Below are 16,472 nucleotides of genomic sequence, written 5' to 3'. Positions count from 1 at the left end.
TTTGTAGTGCGGTAGCAGCTTGGACAGATACTTTGTCAGCTGACATTGATACCCTAGATAGGGATACCATTTTATTGACCTTAGGTCATATTAAAGACGCAGTTTTATATATGAGACACGCTCAGAGAGACGTTGGGCTACTAGGTTCAAGAGCCAGCGCCACGGCAATTTCTGCTAGGTGAGCCCTGTGGACCCGCCAATGGACGGGTGATGCCGACTCAAAGAAGCATATGGAAGTTTTACCTTACAAAGGTGAGGATTTATTTGGGGAAGGTCTCGCGGACCTGGTTTCCACAGCTACCGCGGGTAAATCTACCTTTTTACCTTGTGTTTCCCCACAGCAAAAGAAAACGACGCAATATCAGATGCAGTCCTTTCGGTCGCATAAGTCCAGAAGAGGTCGGGGCTCTTCCTTCCTCGCCAGAGGTAAGGGTAGAGGGAAAAAACTGCCGGCTACGGCTAGTTCCCAGGAGCAGAAGTCCGCCTCGGCTTCTACTAAATACACCGCATGACGCTGGGGCTCCACTGAGGGAGTCTGCGCCGGTGGGGGCATGTCTTCGACTCTTCAGCCACGTCTGGGTTCAGTCAGACGTGGATCCTTGGGCGATGGAAATTGTATCCCAAGGTTACAAGCTGGAATTCGATGACGTGTCTCCTCGCCGGTTTTTCAAATCGTCTTTACCAGCTTCTTCCCCAGAAAGGGAGATAATTTTAGCGCCAATTCAAAAATTGTGTCAACAACAAGTGGTTGTCGAGGTTCCCCGGGTTCAACAGGGAAAAGGGTACTATTCAACCCTATTTGTGGTCCCGAAACCGGATGGCTCGGTCAGACCCATTCTAAATTTAAAATCCCTAAACCTGTACTTGAAAAAGTTCAAATTCAAGATGGAATCGCTCCGGGCAGTAATCTCCAGCCTGGAAGGGGGGGATTTTATGGTGTCACTGGACATAAAGGATGCATACCTTCATGTCCCCATATATCCCCCTCATCAGGCGTACCTGAGATTCGCTGTACAGGACTGTCATTACCAGTTTCAGACGTTGCCGTTTGGGCTTTCCACGGCCCTGAGGATTTTCACAAAGGTAATGGCAGAATTGATGGGGCTCCTGCGCCGGCAGGGAGTCACAATTATCCCGTACTTGGACGATCTCCTGATAAAAGCGAGATCGAGAGATCAGTTGCTGAAAAGCGTGGCGCTCTCCCTGGGAGTGCTGCAGCAACATGGCTGGATTCTAAATCTACCAAAGTCACAGTTGGTTCCAACAACTCAACTATCGTTCTTAGGCATGATTCTGGACACGGAACAAAAGAGGGTTTTTCTCCCAACTGAAAAAGCCCAGGAACTCCAGAACATGGTCAGAGACCTGTTTAAAACCGAAGAGTGTCGGTCCATCAAGGCACTCGAGTACTGGGGAAAATGGTGGTGACCTACAAGGCCATCCCCTTCGGCAGGTTTCATGCGAGGACGTTTCAGTGGGACCTTCTGGACAAGTGGTCCGGGTCCCATCTCCAAATTCATCAGAAAATAAGCCTATCCCCCAGGGCCAGGGTGTCTCTCCTATGGTGGCTGCAGAGTGCTCATCTTCTAGAGGATCGCAGGTTCGGCATTCAAGACTGGGTTCTGGTGACCACGGACTCGAGCCTCCGAGGTTGGGGAGCAGTCACACAAGGAAGAAACTTTCAGGGAATATGGTCAAGTCGGGAGGCTTGTCTACACATCAACGTACTGGAATTGAGGGCCATATACAACGGCCTACGTCAAGCGGAGAATCTTCTTTGTGACCTACCGGTTCTGATTCAATCAGACAACGTTACAGCCGTGGCTCATGTAAACCGCCAAGGCGGAACAAGGAGCAGAGTGGCAATGGCGGAAGCCACCAAGATTCTGCGCTGGGCGGAAAATCACATAAGCGCTTTGGCAGCAGTCTTCATTCTGGGAGTGGACAACTGGGAAGCAGACTTCCTCAGCAGACACGATCTCCATCCAGGAGAGTGGGGACTTCATCAAGAAGTTTTTGCAGAGATAACAAGTCAGTGGGGACTTCCACAAATAGACATGATGGCTTCATGCCTCAACAAGAAGCTTCAGAGTTATTGTGCCAGGTCAAGGGACCCTCAGGCAGTAGCAGTGGACGCCCTGGTGACACCATGGGGGTTTCAGTCGGTCTATGTGTTCCCTCCTCTTCCACTCATCTCAAAGATATGGAGAATCATAAGACGAAAAAGAGTACAGACAATACGCATTGTTCCAGATTGGCCTTGAAGGGCCTGGTATTCAGATCTTCAGGAAATGCTCACAGAAGATCTGTGGCCTCTTCCTCTCAGAGAGGACCTGTTGCAACAGGTGCCCTGCGTGTTCCAAGACTTACTGCGGTTACGTTTGACGGCATGGCGGTTGAACACCGAATCCTTGCTGGGAAAGGCATTCCGGAAGAAGTCATCCCTACTCTGTTAAAGGCTAGGAAGGAAGTGACGGCGAAACATTATCACCGTATCTGGAGAAAGTATGTATCTTGGTGTGAATCCAAGAATGCTCCTACGGAAGATTTCCATCTGGGCAGTTTTCTCCACTTTCTACAGACAGGAGTGGATATGGGCCTAAAATTAGGCTCCATTAAGGTACAGATTTCGGCCCTATCAATTTTCTTTCAGAAGGAATTGGCTTCTCTCCCAGAAGTCCAGACTTTTGTAAAGGGAGTGCTGCACATACAGCCTCCTTTTGTGCCTCCAGTGGCACCATGGGACCTTAACGTGGTGTTACAGTTCCTAAAATCTCACTGGTTTGAACCTCTTCAAACGGTTGAGTTAAGATTTCTCACTTGGAAGGTGGTCATGTTGTTGGCCTTGGCATCTGCAATGCGGGTGTCCAAATTGGCGGCTTTGTCGCACAAGAGCCCCCATCTGATTTTCCATGTGGATAGAGCAGAATTAAGGACTCGTCCTCAATTTTTGCCTAAGGTGGTTTCATCGTTTCACATGAACCAACCTATTGTGGTACCTGTGGCTACGAGTGACTTGGAGGATTCCAGGTCCCTGGATGTAGTCAGGGCCTTAAAAATGTATGTAGCCAGGACGGCTAAGGTTAGGAAAACAAAGGCACTGTTTGTCCTGTATGCAGCCAACAAGGTTGGCGCTCCTGCTTCTAAGCAGACTATTGCTCGCTGGATCTGTAACACGATTCAGCAAGCCTATTCTACGGCTGGATTGCAGCTACCAAATTCGGTCAAGGCCAATTCCACTAGGAAGGTGGGCTGTTCTTGGGCGGCTGCCCAAGGCGTTTCGGCGTTACAACTTTGCCGAGCGGCGACTTGGTCAGGTTCAAACACTTTTGCAAAATTCTTCAAGTTTGATACCCTGGCTGATGAGGACCTTAGGTTTGCTCAATCGGTGCTGCAGAGTCATCCGCACTCTCCCGCCCGGTCTGGAGCTTTGGTATAATCCCCATGGTCCTTAAGGAGTCCCCAGCATCCTCTAGGACGTAAGAGAAAATAAGATTTAAACCAACCGGTAAATCTTTTTCTCCGAGTCCGTAGAGGATGCTGGGCGCCCGTCCCAGTGCGGACATTTTTCTGCAAGGCTTGTATATAGTTATTGCTTACATAAGGGTTATGTTACAGTTGAGATCAGTCTTTGGCTGATGTTGTTTTGTTCATACTGTTAACTGGTGGCGTATATTCCAGGTTATACGGTGTGGATGGTGTGGGCTGGTATGAATCTTGCCCTTATATTAACAAAAATCCTTTCCTAGTACTGTCCGTCTCCTCTGGGCACAGTTCTCTAACTGAGGTCTGGAGGAGGGGCATAGAGGGAGGAGCCAGTGCACACCCATTCTAAAGTTCTTTATAGTGCTCATGTCTCCTGCGGAGCCCGTCTATACCCCATGGTCCTTACGGAGTCTCCAGCATCCTCTACGGACTAGGAGAAAAAGATTTACCGGTAGGTTTAAAATCCTATTGATCCATTACCAGACATATCACTACCATGAATGCCCTTATTTAGTATAGTAAAACAGGATCTGTAGAATGTAATTCTTTCCCAGAAACCTTTTTCACTTATACCCTGAACACAATACTGTGGAGTATTACAGGCAGAAGTGAACATGCCTATCCTGTTTTCTTTATTGGTCCACAGCTCTCGGCTGCCGTGTGTCGAGTCCACAGTCTTCCAGATACAGAACCTCTCGTGTTGTTTCGGGGAGGAGCTGTCCACTTCTTGGATGCTTTACTTGCAGATCCGCAACAAGAAATTGAAAGCTTTCTAACAGAAGGAGAGACAATCGTGTATGTTCCTTTCTAACTGGGGTTATGCTAAACATTGCTCTGGATTTGGGATACAAGACATGTGTGTAGTTGTATGGTGAAGATCTATTGGGACCAATGTAAAGCCTAAAAACGCCACAGGATTACTAATGAAACATAGGGTTGGGGCAGACTCTGTATTTGCATCTGTATCTTTCTCTGAGTTGCATTGATATAAAAAGATGCATCTAACAATTATGGAGGCTATGGCCTCTGTCGTTTTCTAGTTCCTTGAAATAGGAATATTTTGTAGGTGTTGACTGGGTAACTACAAATGTGTCCGCATACATCCAGCCTCAATACGCCATACAGTGCTAGATGGTGTGTGAGCTGCCACTTTCCGTGCAATGCTGCTACGTTTTTTATTTTTTTTAAATGTCTCTTAATACAATGCAGCTAGGATGCAGGGGGAGACTGTGCTGATTAATACCACTTTTAGACCAAGTACCTCGGGTCGCAGCCGGGAGCTTGACTCTGGTGCTACCCGGATACGAACCGCGTCAGGTCCCTTTCCCACTGCATTTACCAAACTGGCATATTGCGAGGTTGGTGCCGTTGCTGATGACGTGGCGGGGGGCGGTGCTCGGAGATTGTACATTCACTGTAAACAGGAAACAGTGTCGATGCAACCTGGCTACCGTTTACACGGCACAGTTTGCCAAGTTGAACCCGTGACCTGTATTATCCCAACTCCCCCTTTTTACACCAGCCAGCAACACGGGTTATTCACGTTCATGTGCAAATAAACGGTTATATTCTGGCGGTGTAAAAGGTGTATCATTTGATATATGGCGCTTTATATATTGTGTGTAACAGAGTCTGTATACGGAGCAGAACAGAACTTGTTTTGGAAAAATCTGCGGCTACTACATTGTAGCACTAATTTAAATTCAGGGAGTCAGTCTCACACAGATATGAGTGTATTAAGCTGCACAGTCTTTGTGCGTCCTAGTTTTGTTGCATTGCAATTAAGATGCATTTTCATAGACGAAAGCCGCCCGGTGCTAGCAGAATTTCATGGGACCTTGCGCACTGAGAGGGGCTGTTTGGTGCGACTGCAGCAGTGATGTTCGGGGTATACATCTGTACCTTACAGACGCTAGCAGAGAATCATGTGCCAGAACTCTGTGCTGTTATGAGTTGTGTGCATGGGGAAGGGATGTCTTTCCGGTGCATATCTTGCACCCAGCATGGGGTAGGTGTAAGTGCTGTTACTAATGATGACTCTGCATGCTTCTCAGGATCGGGCCTTTTGTGCAGGTGTTCTTTAGTCACCACTGCTGACTGTGCTGCTAGGTGCTTCCTGTCTATTAATATGACTTTATTTTCTTGTAGTCACAACTGCATGGGAATCATTTTGTATTTATTCACTAGGTGGTCAAAAATGTTTTTGGAAGATGGGCAGCCTATATTAATCTACATTACAGAAAAGGTATGTGTGTAACATTAAAAACACGTGTCCAAAACCGTTTTAGGAGCCTTTTGGCAGTAAGCTTACAGCTGTATTATATCTGCAGCATCAGGATTGCTTTGTGCATACATGGAGAACTGGTCCTGGTGTCAGCCAGACGTATAGACTACAGCCATTCACAGAGGACTCCCGAGTGTTGGATTTTGCAGCATCTCTGACAAACAAAATGGTGTCTCTAATAATGTTACGTAAGTAAATGTGTGCACTCCCATTTCCAGATTTCTGACCGTTTATTTCACCAATTCTTGAGCCATTTAGCATAAGACCACCCATTAATGTAGTGCCTTGTAAGTGAGATGGCAGACTCATTCAGCTGGCCTTCTGTCTGTACACAGCAGTTCTCTTTCTTTCTTTCTTTCTTTCTTTCTTTCTTTCTTTCTTTCTTTCTTTCTTTCTTTCTTTCTTTCTTTCTTTCTTTCTTTCTTTCTTTCTTTCTTTCTTTCTTTCTTTCTTTCTTTCTTTCTTTCTTTCTTTCTTTCTTTCTTTCTTTTTATAAATGTTAAGTCTTCTGATATTTTATGTCTTAAGGCCCGTACACACTGCCTTCTCCAGGTTAATACATCTGCCCTTCTGTTTGAAAAATCCTGGGAGAACCTGGAGAAAAAATTCCAGATACCAAAAAGAGTTCTGGTTGCTTTTCCCTTCCTTAAGGAGGATAGGAAAAAATGGGAAAAACCACCCGTAGTTGACGCATCTGTTTCCAGACTGTCAAAATAGGTGGTTTTACCTGTCCCTGTGTCTACCACGTTAAAAAACCTGGCTGTTCGCTCAAATCCATATACACTGCTTAAGGAGTGTCGTTAAGGCCCACTATTGCCTGTGCATGGATTTCTAAAGCCATAGTAAAGTGGTCAGGCACATTACTAGAGGATTTGTATACAATGGATAGAAGTGACATTGAATTATTTTTACGCAACATACAGGATTCTGCGGGGTTCATGGAATCCATGAAGGACCTGGGTACGCTGACTGCACGGATATCTTCCATGTCGGTCTCGGCTCGCAGGGGACTCTGGCTACGCCAGTGGTCTGCAGATGCGGAATCCAGGAGAAGTGTGGAGAACCTACCCTACACAGGTTGGGCTCTATTTGGGGAAACATTGGATGCGTGGATTTCCACTGCAACCGCGGGTAAGTCACCTTTTCTTCCCTCTACTACGCCTTCTACGAAGAAACCATTTTCTTTAGCAGCATCCCAGTTTTTTCGGACCACTAAGACAAAAAGATCCAAGCCTCCTACCACTTTCTTTAGAGGTGGTGGTGCAAAATCCAAAAAGCATGCACCCGCAGGCTCCCAGGAATAGAAACCTGCTTCTGGATCCTCAAAATCCTCAGTATGACGGTGGACCACTCAGACGTTTCAGCCACATCTGGGTGTCGTCCGGCCTGGATCCCTGGGTACCGGATGTTGTGTCACACGGGGTACAGACTGGAGTTTCAAGAACTCCCGCCTCACCGATTCTTCAAATCAGGCTTGCCAGCTGTGCTGACAGACAGGGCTATCCTACAGGAAGCCATCCAAAAATTGGAAAAGTCATGGGTCATTATGCCAGTTCCACCTCATATGCAAAACAAGGGTTATTATTCAAACCTTTTCATGGTACCGAAACCGGATGGTTCGGTCAGACCAATTTTGAACTTGAAATCGTTGAACCCTTACCTGAGGGTGTTCAAATTCAAAATGGAGTATCTCAGAGCGGTGATCTCCGGTCTGGAGGAGGGAGAGTTTCTGGTATCCCTGGATATCAAGGATGCGTACCTCCACATTCCGATTTGGCCGCCGCACCAGGCTTATCTCAGATTTGCACTGTTGGACAGTCGCTATCAATTTTAGGCACTGCCATTCGGCCTCTCCACAGCACCGAGGGTATTCACCAAGGTGATGGCAGAGATGATGGTTCTCCTTTGCAGACAGGGGGTGAACATAATTTCATATCTGGACGATCTGCTGATAAAGACATCGTCCAGGGAGACATTGTTGCAGTCCATTGCTCACACGTCTTGTCTGCTCAGGAAGCACAGTTGGGTCCTGAACCTTCCAAAGTCACATTTGGAGCCGACAAGGAGATTTTCTTTTCTGGGGATGATCCTCGACACGGAAGTGCAGAGGGTGTTTCTACCGGAGGAGGAAGCGTTGGTGATTCAAACAATGGTCCGGGATGTCCTGAAGCCAGCCCAGGTATCTGTTCATCAGTGCATTCGCCTTCTGGGGAAGGAAGATGGTTTCCTCCTACGAGGCTCTACAGTACAGAAGATTTCATGCTCAGTCCTTCCAACTGAATCTCCTAGGCAAGTGGTCAGGATCTCACCTACACATACACCAAAGAATACATTTGTCGCCGAAAGCAAGGATTTCCCTCCTCTGGTAGCTGCAAATGCCTCACCTTCTGGAGGGCTGCAGGTTTGGGATTCAGGACTGGATCCTTCTAACCACGGATGCAAGTCTCCAGGGTTGGGGCACAGTCACTTAAGGGGAAACCTTCCAAGGAAGGTGGTCGAGCCTGGAATCCAGTCTCCCAATAAACATTCTGGAACTAAGAGCGGTCTACAACGGTCTTCTCCAAACGGCTCATCTTCTGCGACATCGAGCAATTCAAGTGCAGTCGGACAATGCAACGACTGTGGCTTACATAAACCGACAGGGCGGAGCGAAGAGCAGAGCTGCAATGTCAGAGGTAACAAGAGTCATCCTCTGGGCAGAAAAACACGCGTTGACGCTGTCAGCAATCTTCTTTCTGGGAGGAGACAACTGGGAAGCGGACTTCCTCAACAGACACGATCTCCATCCAGGAGAGTGGGGCCTCCATCCAGAGGTGTTCACGGAGGTGACAAATTTTGGGGGGTTCCTCAAATAGACATGATGGCCTCCCGCCTCAACAAGAAGCTTTGGAGGTATTGTTCCAGGTCGAAAGACCCGCAAGCAGTAGCGGTGGACAATCTGGTGTCTCCGTGGATGTTCCAGTCGGTGTACGCGTTTCCTCCACTTCCATTCATCCCAAGGATTCTAAAGCTCATAAAGAGAACAAGAGTTCAGGCAATCCTCATTGCTCCGGACTGGCCAAGAAGGGCTTGGTACGTGGATCTACTGCTGGAAGATCCGAGGCCTCGTTTGACGGCATGGAGGTTAAATGCCAGATATTAGCTCGGAAGGGCATTCCGAACAAAGTCATTCCTACCCTGATGCAGTCTAGGAAAGGAGTAACGTCTAAACATTACCATCGCATTTGGAAAAATTATGTATCTTGGTGTGAATCCAAGAAGTTTCTTACGGTGGAGTTTCAACTGGGATGGTTTCTCCTCTTCCTGCAAGCAGGTGTGGATATGAGCCTGAGGTTGGGATCCGTGAAGGTTCTGATTTCGGCTTGTCCATTTTCTTCCAGAAACAATTGGCTGCCCTCCCTGAGGTTCAGACTTTTTTTTTGAAAGGGGTTTTGCACATCCAGCCTCCCTTTGTGCCGCCTACGGCGCAATGGGATCTTAACGTGGTGTTGCAATTCCTCCAATCGGATTGGTTTGAGCCTCTACAGGAGGTTGAGGTCAAGTTTCTCACATGGGAGGCTGTCACTTTGTTGGCCTTAGCTTCTGTTAGACGTGTGTCGGAGTTGGGGGCTTTGTCTTGCAAAAGTCCCTACTTGATCTTCCAAGAAGATAGAGCTGAACTCAGGACGCATCAGCAGTTCCTTCCTAAGGTTGTCGGCTTTTCATATCAACCAACCTATTGTGGTGCCAGTTGCTACTGACTCCTCAATTACTTCTAAGTACTTGGATGTTGTAAGGGCTCTGAAAATCTATGTGAAGAGGACTGCTCGTCACAGAAAATAGGACTCTCTGTATGATCCTAAGAAAATTGTGTGTCTTGCTTCTAAGCAGATGATCTCTCGCTGGATCATGTTCACTATCCAGCATGCGTTTTCTACGGCAGGATTGCCGTGTCCAAGATCTGTTAAGGCCCCCTCTACTCGTAAGGAGGGTTCTTCCTGAGCGGCTGCCCAGGGTGTTTCGGCTTTACAGCTTTTCAGAGCGGCTACTTGGTCTGGGTCGAACACGTTTGCTAAGTTCTACAAGTTTGATACTTTGGCCTCCTGAGTACCTAAAGTTTGGTCCGTTAGTTCTGCAGGAAGTTGTCCGTCTCCTCGGGCACAGTTTCTAGACTGAGTCTGGTAGGAGGGGCATAGAGGGAGGAGCCAGCCCACACTATTAAACTATTAAAGTGCCCGTGGCTCCTGGTGGATCCGTCTATACCCCATGGTACTAATTACCGGTAGGTAATTAAAATCCTTTTTTATTCCTACTACATACCTCCCAACTGTCCCGATTTCAGAAGGGACAGAAGTTGGGAGGTATGCTACTATGATGAGTGCTAGAAAGGAGCACCTCAAAGCACTATTGCCGCATATGGAAAGCATACGTCTCATGGTGTGAGCAGCGTCAGTTCCCTGCTACTTCCTTTAGATTGGCCAAACTTCTGCTTTTCCTCCAGGCTGGTTTCTTGGCAGCACAAAGAGGATAATATATTATCAGAGAGCGCATATAATTTTATATCCAATTTATTACATATAAAATAAGAATAATTACAATTATAAACACATGTACACATTAAAAATAAAAACTCCCCCTACTGCAGCAGGTAAAACCTTAATAATGGGACACTTCCACCACATCCAGATTAATGATTCGCAGTAAGGAATACTCCTATATTAAAGTCCAGATCAAGGTGTCAGTCCTGGAATAAAGGAACAACTGATAGATTTAAATGTTTTGGTGCAGCTGTTAGCATTTGCACATGCTCTCTGAGATCTCTGTATATAAGGGCCGGGCGGCCGGCTTTCAACTCCCGCTAATTAAAGCCGCAAAGCGGCCAGGTGTATTTGCTGTTGAACTTTAGTGTCCGTGCATACATACAAGGCTTGTATGTCTACTCCCGCTGTGCTTAGGGCCAAATAGCAAAATGTCCACTTTACTCACGGCCAGCAGCGTGTTTGCTTGTCATCTGTGGACGGCCCCCGTTATCGATAGCTGTCACAGTCGGGAGGCGGCACTGTTCCTTTCCATAGTGCGGGATACACCGGAGGATCGGGATCCGGTCTGAAGATCGACAGTGTCTAGGTCGACCACTATAGGTCGACATGGATGGAAGGTCGACAGGGTTTCTAGGTCGACAGGTCTAAAGGTCGACATGAGTTTTTCACTTTTTTTTTTTTTGTGTGGATTTTTTCATACTTAACGATCCACGTGGACTACGATTGGAACGGTAAAGTGTGCCTAGCGGAGCGAAGGCACCATGCCCGAAGCATGGCGAGCGAACGCGGTGCACTAATTTGGGATCCCGGTCACTTTACGAAGAAAACGACACCCAAAAAAAAAAACCATGTCGACCTTTAGACCTGTCGACCTAGCACATGTCGACCTAGAAACCCTGTCGACCTTCCATCCATGTCGACCTAGTGACTGTCGACTTATAGTGGTTGACCTAAACATTGTCGACCTAGATACTGTCGATAAAACGAACCACACCCGGAGGATCTCATGAGATGATCAGCTTCCAAAAAGCAGTTGTTGTAAAGATGTTGGTAAATAGGTATCGCTGAAATGTAGGAGGGCATCCGTGAAGAATAAGCCCCAGTCCTTACGCGTTTCTCCGCTATTGTAAGTGTGCGGTTTCGTCAGAGGATGAAGAGGGGCTGTCCTGCATGATATTTAAACTCCAGGTAACCAATCGCATTGTAAATTACTTGCATAGTCACACCTGAGTAATTACTAATTACATCTCACATGTGTTTAGATAGCTTTTATAGCGACCAACATAATAAAAAATCATAATCTTACATTATAAATATAAATAGACATGGTGGATTTATTATGTAACAGAGATCTAAAAAATTGGTTACAATAATTTCTAAATCTTCTAAAAGTCGGAAGACAAAGGTGATGGCACACACATACTAATTGTAATCAAGGATAGCAAATCCATAAAAACCTCCTAACCCTTGCATAGCTTCCACTATAGTCTAGTGGTATAATGCTCTGCACCACTGCACACACAGTCCCAGGTTCAATTCCCATCACAACCACACTAGACCACAACCTCTCATAAAACTCTTTGTTATTATCATTATTTTCGTTATTAGTAGTATTATTAATCTTATTCATTAGTATTTATAAGTTACTTTATGTATACATATAATAAATGCAGTATAGTCGATTGGTATATATCCAATGTGTCTATGATGAAAGATAATGGAGATAATTCTCACTTCACCTTACACTTCTAAATATTAGATTGAATTCTCAGATTTCATTTAGTGGCAACGGACCACCCTACAGTATAACAATCACACCATCCTATTGGGATCCCTGTTAATCTCCAAAACATTTCTCACTGATAGGTGAGTATACAAAAAGGAGGTTATAGGAAAAAGAGGACAGAAAATGGGGGGTGAAAGGAGGCAACCAATTATGTAGCTCACACTTGAAGGTTATCTAATGTTATTGATCTCCATATTTTCATTTAAACCATCAGGCATCAGAGTGCCTAGGTTAAAAATCCTGAATGCTTCTCTAGTGCATAATTTATTGAATCTGTCGCCACCTCTAGGGGTAGGGGCCACAGATTCAATACCCTGTATTTCTCTGACGTCCTAAGTGGATGCTGGGGACTCCGTAAGGACCATGGGGAATAGTGGCTCCGCAGGAGACAGGGCACAAAAGTAAAAGCTTTATGATCAGGTGGTGTGCACTGGCTCCTCCCCCTATGACCCTCCTCCAAGCCTCAGTTAGGTTTTTGTGCCCGGCCGAGAAGGGTGCAATCTAGGTGGCTCTCCTAAAGAGCTGCTTAGAGTAAAAGTTTTGTTAGGTTTTTTATTTTCAGTGAGTCCTGCTGGCAACAGGCTCACTGCAACGAGGGACTTAGGGGAGAAGAAGTGAACTCACCTGCGTGCAGGATGGATTGGCTTCTTAGGCTACTGGACACTAGCTCCAGAGGGACGATCACAGGTACAGCCTGGATGGGTCACCGGAGCCGCGCCGCCGACCCCCTTGCAGATGCTGAAGAGAGAAGAGGTCCAGAAATCGGCGGCTGAAGACTTCTCAGTCTTCATGAGGTAGCGCACAGCACTGCAGCTGTGCGCCATTGCTCTCAGCACACTTCACACCAACGGTCACTGAGGGTGCAGGGCGCTGGGGGGGGGCGCCCTGGGCAGCAATGAAAGTACCTATGCTGGCTAAAAATACATCACATATAGCCTCTGGGGCTATATGGATGTATTTAACCCCTGCCAGGTTGTCAGAAAAACGGGAGAAGAAGCCCGCCGAAAAGGGGGCGGGGCCTATTCTCCTCAGCACACAGCGCCATTTTCCTACACAGCTCCGCTGCTAGGAAGGCTCCCAGGCTCTCCCCTGCACTGCACTACAGAAACAGGGTTAAAACAGAGAGGGGGGGCACTTATTTGGCGATATTATTATATATTAAGATGCTATAAGGGAAAACACTTATATAAGGTTGTCCCTGTATAATTATAGCGTTTTGGTGTGTGCTGGCAAACTCTCCCTCTGTCTCCCCAAAGGGCTAGTGGGGTCCTGTCCTCTATCAGAGCATTCCCTGTGTGTGTGCTGTGTGTCGGTACGTGTGTGTCGACATGTATGAGGACGATGTTGGTGAGGAGGCGGAGCAATTGCCTGTAATGGTGATGTCACTCTCTAGGGAGTCGACACCGGAATGGATGGCTTATTTAGGGAATTACGTGATAATGTCAACACGCTGCAAGGTCGGTTGACGACATGAGACGGCCGGCAAACCAATTAGTACCTGTCCAGGCGTCTCAAACACCGTCAGGGGCTTTAAAACGCCCATTTACCTCAGTCGGTCGACACAGACACAGACACGGACACTGACTCCAGTGTCGACGGTGAAGAAACAAACGTATTTTCCATTAGGGCCACACGTTACATGTTAAGGGCAATGAAGGAGGTGTTACATATGTCTGATACTACAAGTACCACAAAAAAGGGTATTATGTGGGGTGTGAAAAAACTACCTGTAGTTTTTCCTGAATCAGATAAATTAAATAAAGTGTGTGATGATGCGTGGGTTTTCCCCGATAGAAAATTATTGGCGTTATACCCTTTCCCGCCAGAAGTTAGGGCGCGTTGGGAAACACCCCTTAGGGTGGATAAGGCGCTCACACGCTTATCAAAACAAGTGGCGTTACCGTCTCCAGATACGGCCGCCCTCAAGGAGCCAGCTGATAGGAGGCTGGAAAATATCCTAAAAAGTATATACACACATACTGGTGTTATACTGCGACCAGCGATCGCCTCAGCCTGGATGTGCAGCGCTGGGGTGGCTTGGTCGGATTCCCTGACTGAAAATATTGATACCCTTGACAGGGATAGTATTTTATTGACTATAGAGCATTTAAAGGATGCATTTCTATATATGCGAGATGCACAGAGAGATATTTGCACTCTGGCATCAAGAGTAAGTGCGATGTCCATATCTGCCAGAAGATGTTTATGGACACGACAGTGGTCAGGTGATGCAGATTCCAAACGGCACATGGAAGTATTGCCGTATAAAGGGGAGGAGTTATTTGGGGTCGGTCCATCGGACCTGGTGGCCACGGCAACAGCTGGAAAATCCACCTTTTTTACCCCAAGTCACATCTCAGCAGAAAAAGACACCGTCTTTTCAGCCTCAGTCCTTTCGTCCCCATAAGGGCAAGCGGGCAAAAGGCCAGTCATATCTGCCCAGGGGTAGAGGAAAGGGAAGAAGACTGCAGCAGGCAGCCCCTTCCTAGGAACAGAAGCCCTCCACCGCTTCTGCCAAGTCCTCAGCATGACGCTGGGGCCGTACAAGCGGACTCAGGTGCGGTGGGGGGTCGTCTCAAGAGTTTCAGCGCGCAGTGGGCTCACTCGCAAGTGGACCCCTGGATCCTACAAGTAGTATCCCAGGGGTACAGATTGGAAATTCGAGACGTCTCCCCCTCGCAGGTTCCTGAAGTCTGCTTTACCAACGTCTCCCTCCGACAGGGAGGCAGTATTGGAAACAATTCACAAGCTGTATTCCCAGCAGGTGATAATCAAAGTACCCCTCCTACAACAAGGAAAGGGGTATTATTCCACACTATTTGTGGTACTGAAGCCAGACGGCTCGGTGAGACCTATTCTAAATCTGAAATCTTTGAACACTTACATACAAAGGTTCAAATCAAGATGGAGTCACTCAGAGCAGTGATAGCGAACCAGGAAGAAGGGGACTATATGGTGTCCCTGGACATCAAGGATGCTTACCTCCATGTCCCAATTTGCCCTTCTCACCAAGGGTACCTCAGGTTCGTGGTACAGAACTGTCACTATCAGTTTCAGATGCTGCCGTTTGGATTGTCCACGGCACCCCGGGTCTTTACCAAGGTAATGGCCGAAATGATGATTCTTCTTCAAAGAAAAGGCGTCTTAATTATCCCTTACTTGGACGATCTCCTGATAAGGGCAAGGTCCAGAGAACAGTTGGAGGTCGGAGTAGCACTATCTCAAGTAGTTCTACGACAGCACGGGTGGATTCTAAATATTCCAAAATCGCAGCTGATTCCGACGACACGTCTGCTGTTCCTAGGGATGATTCTGGACACAGTCCAGAAAAAGGTGTTTCTCCCGGAGGAGAAAGCCAGGGAGTTATCCGAGCTAGTCAGAAACCTCCTAAAACCAGGCCAAGTGTCAGTGCATCAATGCACAAGAGTCCTGGGAAAAATGGTGGCTTCTTACGAAGCGATTCCATTCGGCAGATTTCACGCAAGAATTTTTCAGTGGGATCTGCTGGACGAATGGTCCGGATCGCATCTTCAGATGCATCAGCGGATAATCCTGTCTCCAAGGACAAGGGTGTCTCTTCTGTGGTGGCTGCAGAGTGCTCATCTACTAGAGGGCAGCACATTCGGCATTCAGGACTGGGTTCTGGTGACCACGGATGCCAGCCTGAGAGGCTGGGGAGCAGTCACACAGGGAAGAAAATTCCAAGGAGTGTGGTCAAGTCTGGAGACTTCTCTCCACATAAATATACTGGAGCTAAGGGCAATTTACAATGCTCTGAGCCTAGGAAGACCTCTGCTTCAAAGTCAACCGGTGCTGATCCAGTCGGACAACATCACGGCAGTCGCCCACGTAAACAGACAGGGCGTCACAAGAAGCAGGAGGGCAATGGCAGCAAGGATTCTTCGCTGGGCGAAAAATCATGTGATAACACTGTCAGCGGTGTTCATTCCGGGAGTGGACAACTGGGAAGCAGACTTCCTCAGCAGGAACGACCTCCACCCGGGAGAGTGGGGACTTCATCTGGAAGTCTTCCACATGATTGTAAACCGTTGGGAAGTATTGCGCCAGGTCAAGAGACCCTCAGGCAATAGCTGGGACGCTCTGGTAACACCGTGGGTGTACCAGTCGGTGTATGTGTTCCCTCCTCTGCCTCTCATACCCAAGGTACTGAGAATTATAAGACGGAGAGGAGTAAGAACTATACTCGTGGCTCCGGATTGGCCAAGAAGGACTTGGTACCCGGAACTTCAAGAGATACTAAGAAGGGACTTGCTTCAGCAAGGATCATGTCTGTTCCAAGACTTACCGCGGCTGCGTTTGACGGCATGGCGGGTGAACGCCGGATCCTAAGGGAAAAAGGCATTCCGGAAGAGGTCATCCCTACCCTGGTCAGAGC

The 16,472-nt window shown here is 47.3% G+C and overlaps 1 protein-coding gene across 4 annotated transcripts in view; it reads left to right on the top strand.

Annotated features, from left to right (window-relative positions):
- Nucleotides 1–16,472, top strand: part of NOL11 (nucleolar protein 11) — a 164,144-nt gene that overhangs the window by 22,729 nt on the left and 124,943 nt on the right. For all 4 annotated transcript variants that reach the window (XM_063960821.1, XM_063960822.1, XM_063960824.1 and 1 more), the window contains exons 4-6: nt 4,133–4,281; nt 5,674–5,731; nt 5,817–5,958. In XM_063960821.1, the coding sequence (XP_063816891.1) occupies nt 4,133–4,281; nt 5,674–5,731; nt 5,817–5,958 (349 nt within the window). The remainder of the gene's footprint in view (nt 1–4,132; nt 4,282–5,673; nt 5,732–5,816; nt 5,959–16,472) is intronic.

Source organism: Pseudophryne corroboree, chromosome 3 (assembly GCF_028390025.1).
Source record: "Pseudophryne corroboree isolate aPseCor3 chromosome 3, aPseCor3.hap2, whole genome shotgun sequence".
In the NCBI taxonomy this organism is placed as follows: Eukaryota; Metazoa; Chordata; class Amphibia; order Anura; family Myobatrachidae; genus Pseudophryne; species Pseudophryne corroboree.
The sequence above is the reverse complement of the archived record's forward strand: the minus strand, read 5'-3'. Positions and strand labels throughout refer to the sequence as shown.